The 19,955-nt window shown below is 47.4% G+C and overlaps 1 protein-coding gene across 1 annotated transcript in view; it reads right to left on the reverse strand.

Moving 5' to 3' along the window:
* GAB2 (GRB2 associated binding protein 2) overlaps window positions 1-19,582 on the reverse strand; it is a 98,100-nt gene extending 78,518 nt beyond the window's left edge. Inside the window, 1 exon segment of the mRNA XM_042791983.1 lies at window positions 19,389-19,582. Coding sequence (XP_042647917.1) covers window positions 19,389-19,460 — 72 coding nt within the window. The 5' untranslated portion in view covers window positions 19,461-19,582.
* Between the last annotated feature and the right edge of the window lie 373 nt (window positions 19,583-19,955).

Consider the following 19,955-nt stretch of genomic DNA (forward strand, 5'->3'; position numbering starts at 1 on the left):
GGGACGTTTACTGGGAACAAGTGCCTACTGTCCCCCGTCAAGACTGAGAGGCAGCTCAGTTAGGTAAAAATATAATAAAACAGGACTCCAGCCTTCATTTTTGCCCTCTTGGCTTTACTTTTACCTTCAAAGTCTGCATGAAGGTCCAGCTTTGGTCCTTCTGCCTATACTGCTTTTAAACCTAAATAAGTAGCTCTGGAATGACAATTTGAGAAAATTATTATCATTATCATCTCTAGAACAGGTCTCTCCTATTATTTTTTTTTTTTCCTCCCTTTTTTGCCTTTCAGCACTGCTCCAGCCCACCATGGACTGGTGGGTTTTGGGTGGCACAATGGGGAGGGAGCGACGCATGTTGCAGGATTGAAGGTGGCACGAAAGCCGGCAGGTTTTCTGGAATAAAGACCTGGGTAGCACCTGGTTTCCAGGGCATGGATGAAGTAGTTCAAAGCAAGCATGTGCCAACAATTGCAAGGTCCAAACTGCCTTTTAGGAAGAAATCAGAGTCAGCTCTGTCGGGGCATGCCTGCAGCTGATGCCCATCTGGTTTCTTTGGTGCCTCTGATTCCCATGTGGGATAGATCCACTGATTTCTCCAAGGCAACGGCTTCTGTGATCCTTGCATGACATTTGTTGCACATATGCCAATTAATACTAATAAATATGCTAGCACTATTGCTGAAAGGATACACAGAGCGATAAAAAACAAACAGCACTTAGGAAGGACAAGGAGAATTAAAGATCGCAAAGAAAAGCAGTAGCATGGAGTTAATGATCTGAGATCAAACTGGAGGAACTAATGGCCCCTTTTTCACCACATAGTTAAGTCTATGAATATTGAAAACCTTGTTCAGAAATCCTCGGGCAGGGAGACCCACGGCAAATCTAACAAGTGAAAAAAAAAAAAAAAATTAGCATCCGCTTTCCCTGAGGAAACAGGGACACTGTTAGAAGCTCTCTCGTAAGACAGCCAAGACAATGAGAAAACCTATTATTTTCAATATCCTGCTGCAAGATGAAAGCAGGCCCTGAGCGGGCACAAAACCCCGTCATCCCTGGGGCAAAAGCCCCCAGAGGCCAAATTCCACTCAGGCTGAGCAGCATCCGCCCCATCCTTATCCCCTCAAGCTCCCTCCCCGAGGGCCCGTGGAGGGCGACGGTCCGTGGAGGGCGACGGTCAAGGGCTCTGTAACGTGTATCCATCACGGAGCCATTTCAAGCCAGACAAGGACCTCGAGCTCATATCGATCAATTTTATTTCCAGCAGACAAGGCCTTCCCCAATGTTAAAAATAAACCTATAAAGGCTAATTCAGCGTATCATAACAAGCCGGACAAATCCATCCAAGCGGACTGGTACTGCCTGATGTTTTATCCTCTATAATCCTCAGTCCTGAATCCAGCCAAGGCACGCAGTTGAGGACCAGCTGCCACATGCACATTGGCCCCTGGACCCTGCTCCAAAGCATCTGCGCTTGCAATCAGCCCTTCTCATGGCTAGTTCCTCTTATTTTTGCAGCACCTGCCACTAAACAAGCCTAATTAATGCAACAAGAAGATGAGGTTCACCTCGACTTTGTTTAACACTGAGTACCAGCAAATCTTAATCTACACGGAAGGAGGTGAGGTCTTTGGGAGCATCTGTGGGCAGATGCTGCACAAAGCATGTCCCAAGAAATCCCTGGGAGTGGGCACTGTCTCCAGTTCATTTGGGAGAGGATACTAAAAAGCTCACTTTGCCTTAGAGCAAGTATTACCATGGCATCGATACTCATCTGCTGATGGGATTCCTCCAGCGCTGGAGGGAAGCACGGTGATTTCTATGCAAAATGGAAAGATGGAGCGAGGTATAAAGCTGGTCTCTGGGAAAACTGATGCAGAAACCAGATTCACTGGACAGAAACATGCCCCTGCCGCTTGGCTGGAAGCAATCAGAGTCATGGGGTCTCTGGAGGGATCTCTGCTTTCCTGGGAAGGCCAACATTGAAAGAATCAAAAAGCAGACACAGCAGTTCTGAGGTCCCCGGGACTGTCCAAGATTTTTTGGGTAGTTTTGCCTATGTAAATGATTTTTGGTTGCAAACCCTTATGGCTACAGACCCAAATTCAGATCCTGATGTCAAAGAACAAAGATTTCACCCACATTGAGCAAACGACTGCAATTATAGGTTGAGTTTGTACAGGAGCACAGGTGTAGGAGAGGGGTTCAGCAGCACCTTTGACTTGATCAAAGGATCCTTCACAGATCACAGCAACCAAAGCTTTACTGAAGTGTGGGCGGAGCTGACCCAAAATTAATCAGCCCCAACTCCATTCCCAGCTTGTTGCAGCAACATGGTGCTTGCTGGATTTACCCTCCCAGTTTAGGAACGCAGTTGATACTCGGTTCAGTCTAATAAATATATGCCTGACGGAGATGTGCAATCTGGTCCCTGTGCCTTCCTTACCCCCCAGCCAAGAAGATGATGTGGAGCACCTGCTCCTCGTGCTGCGAGGGCTGGCAGCTCCAGCGAGGTGCATGAGAACCCACACCACCACAAGCCCCGTCCTCCCACACCTGGATGCTCACAGGACTCTCCTGCTGATTTAAAAAATGCTTTTTGGATGCAAGCCCCCGGGAAACACCACCACTCTGTATTCAGATTGCTGTTTCTCACACCACTGCAAGCTTCATGGGCTGGTCCGGTACAGCTGAAAGTATTTTAGAAAAGCAACTAAGCATCTTTGAAGTCTTAGGGTGGGATTTATGTCAGCCAGAAACTGAATATAGGTCTCCAGAATGTATCGCTTGATTTATTTCTTTGAGGCAGGAGAACAAAGGAGGTTTTAGAGAGGGACATGGAATTTATGGAGAGCAGCACACTACAGGCAGAGCTGAATACAGTCCCAATATTGCCCTGGTATTGATACTCATCTGTGTATAATATTTGTCCGGCACTGGGGGGAAATGTGGTGCTTACTATGCAAAAACAGAAAGACAGAGTGATGGGAAAGCTGGTCTGGCCGCTGTCAGCTTAGAAGCAAACTCACACTGCATGCAACAGGCGGCACACTCAATCTGCTAAGAAAAGCAGACACAGGCTGGGTAAACTGAAAATGCCACCAGCAAACTCAAGCCCTGAGTCCCTTCTTGCTGGTTTTCCTTAAGCAAGCTAAAAAAATAGACAACTGATTTTTAAAAGCTCACTTGCTTCAGTGCTCTAGCACCTGGCTTGCTTTATAAAACAGTAGAAAAAGACAGGAAAAAAATATTCACCCGTCCTTTTTATTTAATAAGAGCCCCCAAACCACTCAGAGGACTTGCAACTGCTGAGATAACTGTCCTGATTTCAGAGAGGACGGGTGTGGGTGGCACCTCCCAGCATGGAGGGGACGTTTGTATTGGCAGCTGAGGCAGAAAGCCTCCACACAACCTGGGGAAAAGGAAAAAAAAGACAGAAAGAAGAGAGGGAGGAAGAGAGGGAGGGAGGAAGAGAGGGAGGGAGGGAGGGAGGGAGGGAGGGAGGGAGGGAGGGAGGGAGGGAGGAAGGGAGGGAGAAAGGGAGGGAGAAAGAGAGGGAGAAAGAGAGGGAGAAAGAGAGGGAGAGAAAAAGAAAGAGAGAAAGAGAGAAAGAAAGAGAGGAAGAAAGAGAGGAAGAAAGAGAGGAAGAAAGAGAGGAAGAAAGAGAGGAAGAAAGAGAGAAAGGAAAGAAAGGGAAAAAAGGAAAGAAAGAAAAGAAAGGAAAAAAAGGAAAAAAAGGAAAGAAAGAAAAGAAAGAAAACCCACCCAGCAAATAAACAAAAGCATTTCTAATAAACTGGAAATGTCATACTACATCAGGGATCACAAGATTGAGTCCAGAAAGGTCCAAGTAGCAAGAACATGCTGTTAAAAACAGATGGGAAAAACAATCTGGGAAAGGTTGAAACTGTGTTTCTGAACTTCTGTTCTCGACACGGGTTTTAGAGCTGGTGTTGGTGTGACTGGGGAGACAGCGGGGTGAAATACCAGCTGCCCGCATCGTCCCAGTAATCCCTGTGGAAACCTTAAAGTGGGAGGACAGAGGAAAGAGTTTCACACTAAAATCCCTAATCACCCACTTTGAAAATGTAGATTTTTCCAGCTTCCCAAGCCCGGGCTCACCACATATTGAGTCAGGTTAATAATACTTCTTTTTTGTATCTTGGCCTTGGTTTTGCGGAGTCCTGCTTGGAACAGAGGGTTGCTCCTTGTGGCACAGCTGTGTGTGAGGGCAGAGGTTCAGCCTGTGTTTCTGGGATGCTCTGCAGCATGGGTATGGCCACATCTGCCTTTCTGTGTTCACTCCTACTCATCTTAAGAGGGACTTGCAGAGGTGGCTCTACTCAGTGCCGTAAAACCAGGTCCTCAGTGAGCAAAATACAAATTGTCACATGCTGGGAAAAGTGGGCTCCTGCTGACAGCCTTCTACACATTAAGAATTAGAAGAAAAGAAGAAAGGAAGACTAAAATAAAATGGAAAGATGAGGCTACCAGAACATGCAGCCTGCAGAGAGGAAACCTCTGAGTCTGCTGCCTCCAGGCTCAGTCCATCATCCTGAAGGCGAGCAGGGAGATAAGGTTCCCGATGACAAACTCCTAAGATACACCAGATGGTATCAGCTATTCCTTGAGTCTGTCAGAGGCCTTCCAACATAGCAAAATAGCAGAAGTTTGTTGGGTTTTTTTTCAATGCAATGCCTTCCCCTACTTGTGAGTACATGAAGACAGAGTTGGAGCCAACACAGCTCTGGATGCAAGGAGCCCTGTTTGGGGTCCACACTTTCCAGGAGCTCAGATGCATTCAAGCCAAGAGCTATTATTTATAGAAAGAGGGTCTAGCCTGGAGGATCTCAAACGCTTTTGAGCTCCAAAACCTGGAATATCTCAGAAATATTTGTAAATATCGGGGCTTGGCTCAGGTGCCTTTCCATGTGGGAAGGATGTAGGGGAACACTTTCCAAAGCTCAAACCAAATGCTCTTCTGAAATTTAACAGGTCCAACTGATTTCCTCTATTATTTTGCATTCCTTCATGCTCTAGGTTCCAGGAGGTGCCTAAATATCCAAGTGCAAAGGCTGTCAGCACAGCTTTTCCAGCCCAGCAGGAAGTAGGAGATATCTCCAGGGACAGCCTATTTTTGGAGAGCTATCCAATTCCAAACTAAGCCTTCAAACTTTTTGTTGTTATTATTCAGATTAAGACAGCAGAGTAGGAGAGCCGAGGCATTCCCACAGCAGATCCCCTCACTTCTCACACTGCCTGCTTCTCAGTGGTGGAAGGGAGGTCTTTGTATGGATGCAGGACATGGCTGGAAATCCACAGCTAAGGTCCTGAGGGTTTTTGAGGTCCCAAGATGATACGTGGGCACCTTGATATTTGGATGCGGTTGTGTTTAAGTTTCAAAAATCAGTTCTTAATTCTGCACAATTTATCTTGTATGAGGCCAAGATGTATGGAGAAGACTATTTTCTCTTTTAACCAAAATATTTAAAGTAAAAAACTTGTATATGACAAAGAATTGCATTACAATAGCTTTACACATCACCCAACACCCCTGTAGTATCAGCAGCCAAGAGCAGGACACCCCAGAGCCCCACTGCTGAACAAGTGGATTACACTAAATTAACTGCATCTTGCATTTTTCCATTTTTTTTTTCTTTTATAACTCCTATTTTATACATTAAAAAAACATTTAATAGCCATCCCTCATCTTATTCCTTAAGATTAATAAGTCAAAACAGAAACACTGGGGAGTATGCAATAAAACAATAAAATACTAAAAACCCCTTGGCTGAATTTAATATCTATTAGAATCCTTAGTCACGATGGAAACATATTTATAACCACAAACCACCACTAAATTATCTTAACAGCCTCTAGCTGTTGCGTTGATGGCCAAAACAGCAGAGTAAATTACTGTCTCACCATACAAAATTATATGCATCACTATTATACCATGTTTTAGTCTCAGCCTCTCAAAAGCAGGGCAAGATTTACTCTTATTACACAACTGAGTTCACCTACCAGCACACGCATGTGCACTGCCACGTGTTTACTCCCAAACAGAGTAAATCCACCAATTTTTGCAATGTGGCACAAACCCACAATGAATGCAGCACCGGTGACAACTGCTCCCGTTTTCCCCCTCCTTTCCCACGTCTGATTGACTTTCCGCTCATCAGATTTTCCTGTCTGGCAGCTCAACTGAGTTTTTAAACAGGCTGAACTCACTCCTAACCTTATCCGATGGACCTGAAGGCAAGGCACATGTGAGGTGAACTTGGCTTAGAGAACTTGGACTTTCTCAACATGAGACTGCAGGGACAGAGCACACTGGGGTGCAGTTTAGAAATGGGTAAGATGAAGATAGGACTGAAGGATGTTGATGTCCAGTTCCCAGCTCTGCGATGGACTTGTTACAAACCCCAAAAGATACACTTAATCCATGTAGGCTTTAATTTCCTATTTATAAAGCAGCGAAGACCCCAGTGTTCAACCTGGCAGCACAAGGGTGATTTTTCCTTTGGAAACCCATTGGGTGTCCAACGCCTTGCACCAACTTTCTGCTCTGTTGGGATGTGCAAGGCTAAGATCATTTGTGTTTGTAACCCACCTTGGTGCTATGATGCCAAGAACCTGTAATATTCAGGGTAGACAGATGGATATTAGTGGGACAGTTGAAAGTGCAAGGACTAAAGCTTGGGGGAAAGAAAAAGAGCCCAAGCCCAACTCACAACACTGGCCTTTGGGTACAAAAGGATAAAAGTGGGAAAATAGGAGAAGCAGGTATGATAACATCCAGGAATATACACAAACTGGGAAAGGATGCCTGAGATACAACTTGGAGAGCACTGCAGCTGTGTTTCTTCTGATCATGCTTTGGTGTCTGGTTTTCTAGCAATCTGGTGTTTTATTTATTTTTAAAAATATATCGTCAAATATTTCTCTGTAGGGAACAAATCCAGGGTTTTGACCAGGCCCTTCCACAATGCAAAAAGAAAGTTAAACCTTGCCTAAATTACAGCTGATGCAGCAGTAACGCATGAAGCAGAGGGGAGCATGTAAACCCCAAACGTGTCATTCTGGCTTCTCACCTTCCTCCACAACCTGAGCTACAGTTGGTTAGTGGGAGGCTTCAGGTACAAAGAAATGCAAAGAATAGGCTTTAAAAGCTCTTCTTCTTAATTACAAATGCAAATCTTGAAGCTTCTCATCCCCAAGTGGTACTCAACAACTCGATCCTATCTGAAATGATGAGTGCGTCAGAAGAGCAGGTCCACGCTTCACCCCACCTAGCTTTAATGACAGCATTTAACAGCATCAAGTGGGTCATGGCAGACTCTTTTGAGAAGCAGGATGCACAGAGAAACATAATGAACAGAATATTTTCATCAAACACCTCAGTTAACTAAAAACTCATATAAAAAGCCTCATAAGCATCCTATGCGTAGCACAGGGCAGAATTTGCTTTACGTCCCTTTTTCAGTTCCAACACAGACCAATGCACAAGGTCAGTTTTCCACCTGCCCCAAGACAATACTCATTTTTAGCCCCACTATGAGCATCTAATGTACACGACTGATCCCAGAGTCTTTTGTGAAGCACCATCCATGGAACCAACTTGTAAGACACCCTGCCTTCTGCTGCATGTGAGGTGCCTTCAGTATGAAAAAAACCCTACAGACAACCTTCTACTCTACACATAACTCCGTCTTCAAACCTCGTGTCTCCGTACACCTCCCTGTGACAGCACATGACACATCAGCCCTGTACGTCTGCACGCCAGCTGGCTGTACTGATTTGGTGCTAAAAAGAGCATGTTGATTGATTCCCAGTCGAAGTCTCAGCCAACATGTTTTGCAAGTGTTTGAGACAACGGCCTGATCCTTTCAGGCCCTCCCTCCGGTTCACTGGGAGTGCAAGGCTGGGGCTCAAAAGGTGGCTCTGGGAGCAACTTCATGGGTATAGTGCTGGATCTAGCTAGTCCTAGACCAAAGTACACCCTGTTGCAGGTGGAAAATCTCTGAAAAGGCAGGTGGAGGGAGCCTCACCACTAGGAAAGACCTGTCCTCAACTGGTTGACTGGTTTAAACATCAAAACACTGATTCTGCTCCTTTCCAGTGTTTTCTTCATAGTGTCAACTTCTACCATTGCAGATATTTGCATTACTCATGTCTCATCTCCTTTAAAAGGTGCAAATTCAGACTTGGTAGGAGGAGGCATGTTTCTCCCCCATTGCACATCTATAGCGGAGGCAGAACTTGCTGAAGGATGCAGAAACAGAAAGATCTTAAAAGCTTTAAGATCTGTGACTGGGTCCCCTTCTACATTTGATGCTAAGGGATCAGAAATGTCTGATCACTTCTCCTGAGTGCAAATCTCACCCCTCCAAGAGTGGGTTCAGGTGAGGGGGTGGGACACCCCTCTCTTTGGTGATGTGCCAAACACTTTGGGCCTCCTGGGAGAAGGACCCTGGGGTGCTCCCATAAGAAGTCCCACAAGTCAAGCTAAAATGCTAGCCCCCCTCTGCATAGACGGCAGTCTTGTGGTCTTTTATCAGGGAACTTTCTCATCCACTTTCTTTGGAAGGTGGCTGTCATTCACTGTTTCAGAGGCCTGTCATGTAAAGCTTTCCCAGGCTCCTAATCACTCTCGTCACCCTTCTCCAAAGACTCTGGTGTCAGGGGTCCACCCACACACACATTGCTGCCGGATAAAATCCTGATCGCTGTCAGGAAAACTCCCCACTCCCTGTCCTGCCTCACTCCACGCACACAGAGGGCTCAGAGGGTGACCCACACAGACAGGGATAGGTTCAAACCTCAATCCCCAATTTCAAGCCTCAAGCAGGGACCAGACTGCATCATTTCTCAGCATCTCCTTCTGCTCAGCACAGCCAGGACCCCATACATTCCCTGTCAACCCCTACATCCTGTCTCTTTTGCCTTTCTTCTTTTTTATTTTTTCTTCTTTCATTTATTTTATTTATTCCCCTCCCTCAAAGGCTTTAAGCCGGCCACAATCACAGACTGCTCACTGTCTGTATGGCTGCCACTATGGACAATATAAGGCGAGGCTGGAGGTAGTAGCAGGGCTCAGCCACCAGCTCTGCTCCCCTCTCTCCTGCCACCCCAGCCCCGTGCCCTGACCCCCAAAACAATGAGCCCTTCTATTCCCCACCGCCCCGCTGGAAACTCTGGTCTGACGTTACGTGCAGCGGACAGTGGGCGAGGGAGGCCGGGAAGGCAAGAGGGAGAACATAAGCCTCAAGTCATCGATTCTTCTTGGGTCAAAGCAAACAAGGTTTTCCTGGGAGCTTCCTATCTGGAAGGAGTTATTTAGGAACAACACAGAGACCCAGAATCAAAGGAGCTGTGTGCAGTGTCGATGGCGTGGAAGCAGAGTGGCTATTTTCTGCTGTCAATAAGCCAGAAGGGGCATTTACTGTGTTTGCCCCTTCCTGTGCTGGGTGGTTCTCAAGCAGAGCACCCGCATAAAGGAAGCAGTGTGAGAAGGAAGGAGATCTGGAGGTGCCGAGGTGGCCTCTGTAGGGGTGGTGAGTGGGACTTTGTAAGGGAGAGGCAGCTAAGGAGTACTGAAACCCTAAGATGAATTACATAGCCAGCCTTCCCTTTTCTGTGGGGCACTGTTTCAAGCCAAGAGCATCCAGGGAGCACTCAAAACCAACATATCTTCCCTACAAATAAAGAACAAAAAACCCCAAAAGATGTTTAAATAAGTATGTGGATGAGGATCTGCAGAACAGATCAGTAGCAATGACTAATAACCACATTTAGCACTATTACTGACATTACTGTGAAATAAAAAAATGCAGACAAAAATCAATATTGCCCAGTTCAACAGCAGCACACAGTACCAGACCTACAATGTATATGTGACACAGCTCTCTGAAGTTGAAAATTTAGAAGACACCTCAGAAAAGGGGAGAAAAGGGAAGGTTTACTAATCAGTTTTGGAAACAAGACATAATACCCATTTGGGTATTACGTTGAGTGGCCAAGGAGTTTGTTTAGCAATTCAACTTGCATCCTTTGGCAGCCACACAAACGTCCACGGGAATGTTCAGAAGGTCAATGAGGAACCTGAACGAGTGAGGCAGCAGCTGTGATCATCAGAAAAACTTAATCACTGAAAATCTACAAAATTCAAAAGACCATAAATCTTTGACTCAAAGTCTTATTTCCATCTTACCATATGGATGCAGGAGCTGGAACTCCACCAAAGAGATGTCTAAATGCTTTCCAAAGCAAACGCCTTTGGAAAATACCAGGTTTAAATGGAATAAGATGCATAACAAGTACTGAGATACTATTAGGATAGCATCTTAAATCCAGGAGACAGGATGGAAATATTTTGAATGTGTCCAAAAGGTGCTGGGAAGCAAAATAAATAATAAATAATAAAAACCCAAACCACCACCAGAAGATATTTCTGTCATTAGATTACAGGAAAATGAGAAACTGAAAATACAGGATTTAAAAATTCAGAGGCCATGTGAAGAAGAGTCCAGAGGAGGCAGAGATGGAAAAGCTTTTCAAGCAACGGAAGGGAAGAAGCAATCTGAATGCCTAATACAGAAATGTCTAAGAGCTGTTGTCAACTGGTTCTGCCTCAAAGGTAGATTTAAACTATAAATAAAAATGTCCCATTTCTGGCCCAGGAGTGAACCTCCTATCCTGAACAGGCATCATTTTGGGGTGAAAATATTCACATTTGGATTGAGAAGTTCATTTCTAGGTATTAGTGTAATGCAGACAACCAGACTGATGCAAGATTTCCCAGATCCTGACCTCCTCCAGGAAAATTGCACAAGAGTTCAAAAAAAAAAAGGAACCGAGTACAAAAAGACAAATCCAGAGATGAAATACTCCCCTCCCCAGGTTGCTGGCATCAAATTATTCCAGATTCATTGGAGAAACAGGCACCACTGGCTATCTTGCACAGCAAGAAACATATGCTTCCAGCACTCATATTTTCCTCCTGTTCTTTAAAGGCACAGCTTGCAGGCTAAAGATGAATATGAGCTTTTTTTTTTTTTTTTGACAAAGACTGATTTTTATTTATTTATTTATTAATTTTCTTTTTAAAATATATTTAAACACAGCACATATTTAAATCTCTGTATGGCTAGATATGATTGATGCCATATGTACGACTGCACTGTGCAGGTTTGCATGCTGACCTTGAGGAATTCCTCTTTGTGCATTTTAAAACCAGGTTGTTGCAGGCATATCTGAGGTGCAGGCATGTTTGCCTGGAGGCGTGCACATGACCTGGATCCCTTCTTGAGGTCTCAGGTCTGTTCTCTGTGATTTCACATGCTGAATATTTGCCTTTTTTGTTGATAATTGTGAATAAGAAAGAGGAGGGATGCTCCACACTGACTGCATCTATACACCTCCCATGCTCACTGCCAATTTGCTGCTGGTTTAACCTGTGATAACGACAAAGCTGGTTTCATTTGGCAGCAAAGTGTTCAGGTGCTGATCCAACATCTCTAGATTCAGACTGAAAAAGCCTAAGGAGGAGCAAACACACCCGTCCCTCCTTAAGAGCAAGACCTGAACCACTTCACATCAGCATTTCCAGGCCATCAACTCTGAAAATTTTTGCCTAAAAGCATCCAGGCATGGTGTGACATTAACATAGTGGCGTGAAAGAGTGTAAACAAGTAATTTCTAACACCAATAACTTGTCAGCTGGGTTCAGAGACTGTAAAAGGTAAACAAAACCCCAAGCCAGCCTTTCCCTGCTTGGCCCGTTGAGCCCACAGTGCTTCATGCTGGGGAAGGACCAGGGATAAGGCACAAAGATCATCTGATGTGCAAACAAGAACGAGGGGTTTTCTTTCTCAAGCTATTTTTATTATTTGAGCAGAATTACCGGAGCCATCGCTCGACTGTGGAGACACCAAGTGGAGCTCTGGAAGGCAGGTCTGCCCCTAGCTTATTCATCCGCATGAGGAATGCTACTGGAGGTGCTGCTCAGTGACCCAGAGCAGAGATCCAGGATGCTCCAGGAGACTTTCTGAATGCTCAGAAGCTCCGGGAGCCTCTCTGGAACCAGGTGTCCCAGCTGGTGACAGGGGCCAGGCTCCTCGCTCGCAGCTCTGGATGAGGAAATCACAACAGCCTGTATTTACACGACGCCGCTCGACCAAATGATATGCCTAGGTGTGCCGCGATTAAAATTCCATACAATTACCCAGCAAAAGGATGGTGTGGCATAATAAGCATTTGCATATTGTTGATCTTGGGTTGAACCTCTTTTTTCCCAAATCCTTGGCAGGATGAGTCTATCCCGTGGAGAAGGGCTGAGAGGTGAAGGAGAGGCTGCACTGAATGGCAGCGACAGCAGCTCAGAAACCTGTTTCAACTCTATTGCTGCTCTCCGTGCACCTTGGAGTAAATCAAGGTTTCTCTTCCTCATTTCTCTCACCTTCTGAGATAGGGACAAATATGCTTTGTCACCACTGTTAAGTGCTGTAAGATCCACCTAAGCATTACAATAGGGAAGTGAGACTTTAAAGACTTGAAAGGAGTACTGAAGGGAAGAGCAGGCTATATTAAAAGCAGTAATTTCCAAATCTTTTGGTTCAACTCGTCTCAGAGAGCCCCCAGATGACCTCAGCTCTCTTGCCATCTAAATCCCTGCCAGATGCAATCCCTTTCTGCAGCTTCACACATCCCCAGCAGCCTGTGAGCAGCTCGGAAACCCCTGGCTCAGGTAGAAGCGATAAAGCCAAGTTGAGTTCCCAGCTGTGGAAATGACCCTGAACACAAGCACAGCCAAACCACTGACTTGCTCCGTGCCTCGGTTTCCCCATCTGACCAGATCCTTCAGGGCAGAGGTGGTCTCGCCAAACACCCAGCACATCGAGCCCCAATCCCAGTCACCTCAGCTGCTACTGTAATCCAAATAAATAATATTTGCTCTGCCTTTGAGTCACTACTATAAATTATGTGCTTCAGTCTGGTAAACACTATTACATCACCTCTTGCATCTGACACTAGCTAAAGGAAAAACAGAAAAAAAAAAAAAAGGTTTCAGTATCATTTCTGCTCTATTCCAAAGAGAAATGAAGCCAGCTTCCTGTTACACTTTCCTTAAGTATTGTTTGTCTGTCTTAAGTTCAACCTGTGCTTTGCCACCATCAATCTTTCACATCTACTGTGGACTTTGCCAGGACCATCAGCCAGCTCTGAAGTCATGACAGACAGCTGAAGATTCGCTCAAGCTGTCTTAGCAAAGCCAAAGCACTGGGAAAATACATCAGTTTCACTCCCCCCCCACACACAGACTCCTTACCTCTACGGGCATGTCCACCTCGATCAATGCAATGCCTTGGGAAGACATGTGGGTTAGCCCTGACCAAACCAGTTTGAGTTTCAGCAGCTGAAGAGCTGCCACAGCATAGCAGGTCCCCCAGGTTGCTTGTGTTGGTAGAAAACAAAACAAGGACTATCCACCTGCACGGGGAGCTGGGCTAAAGCATCTACATTGTGTCCCAGATTGGTGGCTCTGTGTTGTGCTATGCCACAGTGGTATCAGAAATGTTGGGTTGGAGGCACCTCGGGAGCCTCTGAGGTGTGACTAGATCAGGTCAGCCAGGATTTTCTCTAGCCAAATCTTGAAAACCTCCAAAGACTGAGACCCTGCAGCCTCTGTGGTAACCTGTTCCCGTACACCATGACGCTCTTACTGGAGGAGCTTCCCAAAGACCCAGCCTGGACCTCCAAAGCTGGTTTGTGGTTGTTGCCTCTTATTTTGTCACTTGCTACAACCAAGAAGAGTTTGACTCCATCATCCCTCTAACTATCCTTCAAGTAGCTGCAAGTTATTAGATCAAGAGTATCATAATGACAATATACCACCATCAGACTGTTGCCAGAAAATGTTACAGTGGGTAAAGGAACACAGCCCCACACTCAAACAAAGTGACCCTGAGAGAAAGTTGCAGGGCAGAGGTTGGGTGTTTTGACTCATCAGCAATGATGAAGCAGAGAAACAAGTTACAGAGTGTGACCTTTGTGCAGCATTGCACAAGAGAGGTGGTGTTGCAGGAGTGCTGGTGGGCACTGCCCTTGCAAGAGAAATGCACCCCCTGACCTGCAAAAATCTTTTCTGGCAGAGCAAGTGTTCAGCCCTCCTCTGAATCATGGAGCAGATGACAACAGCTAAAATGTCTGATGGTCTTTTTGAATCGAGCCTGGAGATTACATGGGAGGAGCAGGGTGCAGCAAGGCAGCTTGACAGATGAAATAAGATGCAAAGTCAGGAGTTCAGTGATGTCAAAACTTTCTACAAAGAACTTGATTGCACTGGGTCAGAGGACTTCTTTGAGTCCCATCAGCAGTTCCAGGTGACATGATTTGTGTCCTAAAGCCTTTTTGTTATCTCTCCTTGAGTTCAGGCTCAAAATCCATAAATTCACCTAAGCCAGCACGGAAAAGGACCTTTGGAGAATTTGTCAAATTTATTCCACTGCCTCAGAACAGCATCAGCTCTCCTGAATCGCAGTTTGGCCAAACTGCTCTTCGAAGCTTCCACCGATGGAGCCTCCGAGCCCATCCCAAACCATCTGTTCCACTGCTCCACTCTTCTGGCAATCAGAGGTTAGGAAGTTTTTTCCTAACACTTGTTTCTCTTGCTGCAGTTTGAGCTCAGCACTTCTCGGCCTCCCACCACTGGCTACGGAGAACAGTTGACTCCTTTCCCCTTTGCAGCTACCTTTGACATACTCGAGTACTGTTATTTCTCCTCACAGCCCTCTCATCCCTAGACTAAACAACCTCATTTCCTTCAGTCTTTTCATGTTTTCTAGGTTTCTGCTCATTTTTTTTGATGCTTTTCTCTGGAGTCTCTGCAACTGTTTCCTATTTTCAGTAGAGGGGAGCATCCTGAATCAGGCATGGCACAGCTGAACATGACAGCCACCCCTTAAAACTCCATAGAGAGAAGAGCAGAACCCCCCCCACCTCCACTTTGCTTAATACCCATTTCTTTGTATTTTGCTGTCGAGTTAAAGGGATGTCGTTCCATCTCCCCCTTCTCTAAAATTTCATCCTGATTACCACCGTGCCAAACCTCACTTGGTACTCTAACCTTCTGAGCAGCCTGAGACTTCTTTGCTCTGGATGTCCTACTTCAGTCCACATCCTACATCTTCATTTAACAAGGACATCCTTGCTATGCATCTTCAACTGGGATATGGAGGATCTACTTCAGGGGACAAAAGAAGCTCTTCATCAGGGAGTTACCCCTAGGAACAGGGCTGTGATCAGTAAATCAGCCCATTATACTCCCCTTAACCTCTTCTGCTCACCCCTTTGGAGAAGAGCGGGTCTTCTGATGACCTTGATTAAACTGCTTTTGCTTGTAAAAATGACCACTGATGCACAAATCCAGACTCTCCCCATAGTTAAACCAATGGAGAGGCAGGGAAAAAAGCACTAAAGGATTGTAAAACCAGTGCAAGATGAGAAGCTTTTGTTTTAGTCACAATTGTAGACATGCATCTCAGCCAGACAGAAAATACTCTTGACTTCACGGTACATAAATGAACAGGCAAAACGCACTGATTTAATGATAGCAAGCTAAGAGCTCCTCTACAATGACAGCAGTTGTTTTTTACATTGCTTTCCTGCCAGAGAGCCCACCCCCAAACCCCATCGTGCCGGGCAGCGAACAGACACAAAACACCACTCTAAACCCACGTCTAACTCAGGAGACAACAGACAGGCACGTCCAGCAGGAGAGCACCAGGAGACAGTGAGTCAGTACAGACCAGCACAACATGCACTGGTCTCGGCTCATCGGTCACACAACTAAAGCCAAAGGTTTTGTTTAGGGATTGTTTGTTTTGTTTTGTTTTGTTTTTTTTTTCCATTTTTTTTCCCATGGGTGTTTTAAGGAGGAGCCAGGAGGAGAATTAAAGGCCAGCTCTGTGCTTTGTGGCTGCGTCCAAGGAGAACCTTCCATGCATGAAAGTCAGAAGGGCAGAAGGTGGGGACAGACTTTTTAGTAGGGCCTGTAGTGATAGGACAAGGGGTCATGGTTTTAAACTAAAAAAGGGTTGATTCAGACTAGATATAAGGAAGAAATTTTTTATTATGAGGGTGGTGAGACACTGGCACAGGTTGCCCAGAGAGGTGGTAGATGCCCCATCCCTGGAAACATTCAGGGCCAGGTAGGACAGGGCTCTCAGCAACCTGATCTGGTTGAAGATGTCCCTGCTCATTGCAGGGGGATTGGACCAGATGACCTTGAAAGGTCCTTCCCAACCCAAACTGTTCTGTGATTCTATGAAGGTACAAAAGTGTTTGTCTGAAAATCAAGCAAGCGGATGAGGGAGCTTGGTGTCCCAAGCAGAATGGAGGTGGAAGGTGGTATTTTGGTTTGTCTGTTACTTTTGACCCTCAATTGTTTGGTTACTTTTTATCATCATTAGTACAGTAGCACTTATAGGGCTCATCAGAGATAATGGCCAAACTGCCTAGGGTCTACATGAACCCCTGTCCCCAGTTATGAGGTAAAAAAGAGGCACAAATCGTCTCAACCTTGAAGCAGTCATTGTTTGATCATCTGAATGTCCCCCAGTGGAAGAAATTATTCCCAGGTATTTCCCAGTATTTCCCAGAGCATTGTACAAAGAGGTCCTACATAAAATATCCCACAGTCTCACATAAACACAATCCTCTGAAGAGAAACTGAGCAGGTACTGCTGTAAATACAGATTAACACTGCGTGGATTGGATATGGAGAAGAGTCCCTTTCCCCAACTGCTCTGGAAGGAAGTTAGAAAGAAAATTTAGCATCTTCCCCTCTTGCCAAGGATCTCCTTGAAAAGTAAAACCAAAACAAAACCAGGCTTATAAAAGCACAGCATTTCAAGGACAGCATCAGCAACACACCCATGTGCAGACATGTACATTTGAAATGCACTTGTCAAATTAAAAATAAATCTATCATCTTCCCTGTGTCAATATAGCCAGAGCAGGAACTTCAAACCCGATTAGCAGCATCCTGCAGCCTGAAATTCCTCCTTTGAGGTCTCAAAGCAGAATATAAACCGAAGGCATAAGGAAAATGGCAAAGCCAGCAATTCAGTGCCTTCCCTTTGAGTCCGTACAATAGCTGGCGTAACACTGCGGTGGCTGAATACTCGCCTTTTGTGCATGAAAACCAAAGTCCAGCCGCGCGGGTTTGTTGCAGACGAAGGCAGGTTTTAGGAGAGCAAAGGCATCAGCCTCAGGCTCTACCACATCCACCTGATCTGAACCACTATTTAAGAGAACAACTCGGTCAACGCACCAACACCCTGAATGCACAATGCAGTTATATCAATAGTGTTATATTAGGGATAATGCATTAAAAAGCGAGGGGATGGGGTACCACCGAGTGAGACGGTGTCCAAACTAAGGCCAACATTTTTAAATCCAGCCACCGATGCAGGAAGCTGGTGGAACTGGCGTGACTGGAAGGGAAGTCCCACTGACCACAGCGCCAGGACCGCGCCGGCACAGAGATCCCCTCGAGTGACATCGGCCAAGCATCGCTTCCTGCCCCGCGGAGGCTGCGTGGGACGGCCGGGCGCATCTCAGCACGGCCGCGTTTCCTCTTGGGGGGGGGAATGAGGATGTTTTGAAAACATAGGTGGCTTGCAAAGCACTTTGGGATGTATCTGGATGAAAAGCACTCTTATGCACATCGATAATTAGCACTAACCGTCGGCGTGTCACACCCTCATGGAGAGCGTTTAGCAGATTTATTCAGCTCTTGCTGGAATGCCGGAGCACAAGCTGGATATTCAGAAGGCGATGTGAGTGCCCTTTCATGGGGCAGATGCTGAGGAGCTAATGATGTTTGATGAGTTAAGGCCAGTGGTGACTCAGGATCAGCAATTAGTTGATTTCTGCAGGAGGAAGGTGCTTTGCTCCATTAAGCTAAAAGCAGCCTCCACAGTTCAGCAGGCACAAAGTCATTCTGCCCATCTCCCACAAAGCCTGCCCACATACATCAGGGGTGTGTGTGTGTGTGAGATTTCCCATGTAAACACCCGGTATTACCTTTGTCTCAGTACATTTGGGGGGGGGGGGGGGGTCAGGGAGCAAAAGAACCGGATTCCCTCACAACTCCATCCCGCAGCCAACCCGATCCTCCCTCGAAGGGGATCAGACACACAAGGCAAGGATTGCCCAGAGTGACCGGGCACGCAGGCTAATGCGAGGGGATGCAGCACCACCGATATCTACCGGGCTGCACCCATTTTTGGAGAAGGCTAATAACACCGGATCGCAAATCAGATATCCCTCCAGCCCTGCCCTAGCCTGTGACAGGGGACTACAGACATCCACCTCCCTCCCAAGGGTAGGCAGCGATGCTTCCATCCATCAATAACAGGCACTGGGGAGACACCAGCTGCGCTTGTTCTGCCTACCGTTCCCAAAACACACGCAGGCAAAAGCAACTGGACCAAAGCTGGTGCCCTCCCTCCACCTCTCCCCGCTCTCTCCGGATGGGAGAGCACCCAGCTCTCTCCCAAAGGTTGATCACTGGAGTCAGGGAGTGGGATCCTGGCTTCATCCCGGGGAGCGAAGTGCCGAGTCATAGGATGGCAGCTCGATGTAGCCACGTCTCTGAGCTCTAATGCTCGTGGCACGCAGCGAGACCGCCAGGCGCAGGGCGCAAAGAACAGTTATTTCTTTCAATGAGTGGGGAATGTGACAGGGCGAGCATTTGGACCCTCTTTTTACAACTTCTTTGAAGTGTTTCATCTCAGCCGCTAATGACACAAAAGGCTATCGAAGCACTACTGGTGCTATCTTCAAAGGGTTTGAACGTTAAATGATTAATAGGAACCGCGCGTGGGGAGGGGGAAAGCGACCGTTATGGGGGTGTTGGGGAGGATCCAAGAGGTATTATTACCTTCGCTCTTTGGGACAAAGGTATTCCCAACCTCCCCCTAAAACGCATAGCTTCAAAGGAGGGGGAGGTGTGACAGTCGCAGGTCCCGGGTGAGCGGGGTGCAGCAAGAACTGCCCCAAAACGGGGTGTCCGGTCCTGCCGTGGCCATCACCCCGCTGCGGGGCAGGGGACGAGCCGGCGGGGTGGGGGGGGTCTCGGAGATGCTCCCACCCTCTATTCCCCGAGCAATGGGGGGGGGGGGGGGGGGTGGCACGATCAACGCGGGCAAGGGGCACCCCAAGCCCTGCCGAGGCGGCGGCAGGTGCAGCCGGGCGGGCGGCGGTTGCCGGAGGAAGGTGGGGAGGGAGGCAGGAGGTGGTGGTGGGGAAGCCCGTTTTATCCTCGGAGCCGCGGGGTAGGGATGAGATGGGGGGAGGGGGGGGGTTGGTTTGAGACTTACGTATCTCCGTAACTTCTTCTCCGGCGGTGACTTTCGGAGCCAGCCCGAGCACACCACCTCCCCGCCGCTCATCGCGGCGGCCGGGCGCTGCCTCCCGGCGCTCAGCGCCGGCAGCGCCGGCCCATGGAGGGCGGTGGGTGGGTGGGTGGGGGGATGGAGGGATGGATAGATGGATGGGGAAGGGAAGGGAAGGGGGGGGGGGGGCGATGAGCGCCTCCCCCCGCCGCCGCCACCGCTCGGCTGCGAGCGGGGAAGCAGGAAACTGGCTCCTTCCCCGGCTCACCCCGCCTCCCCGCCCGGCCCGGCGCCCCGCCAGCCTGCTTTAAAGATACAAACCCCGCGGGGAACAGGGGCTGCCCGGCCCCCCCCGCGGGCTCCCTGCCACCCGGGTGGGGCTGCCTCTCACTTCTGGCCTCCCCCCCCGGCACCTCTCTAGAAACTTTATGCACCGCGCAGCAGGTGATCTGCAAGCGCAGCGGAGCACTGCCTTCAGCAAAAAGTATCCCCCCCCCCCCGCCCCAAGCCTCTCCACTGCGAGGTTTAATCACCAAGGACCCTTCCTCTCTC

The sequence above is a fragment of the Tyto alba genome, unplaced genomic scaffold (genome assembly GCF_018691265.1).
Source record: "Tyto alba isolate M040663 unplaced genomic scaffold, T.alba_DEE_v4.0 Super-Scaffold_2, whole genome shotgun sequence".
Taxonomy (NCBI): domain Eukaryota; kingdom Metazoa; phylum Chordata; class Aves; order Strigiformes; family Tytonidae; genus Tyto; species Tyto alba.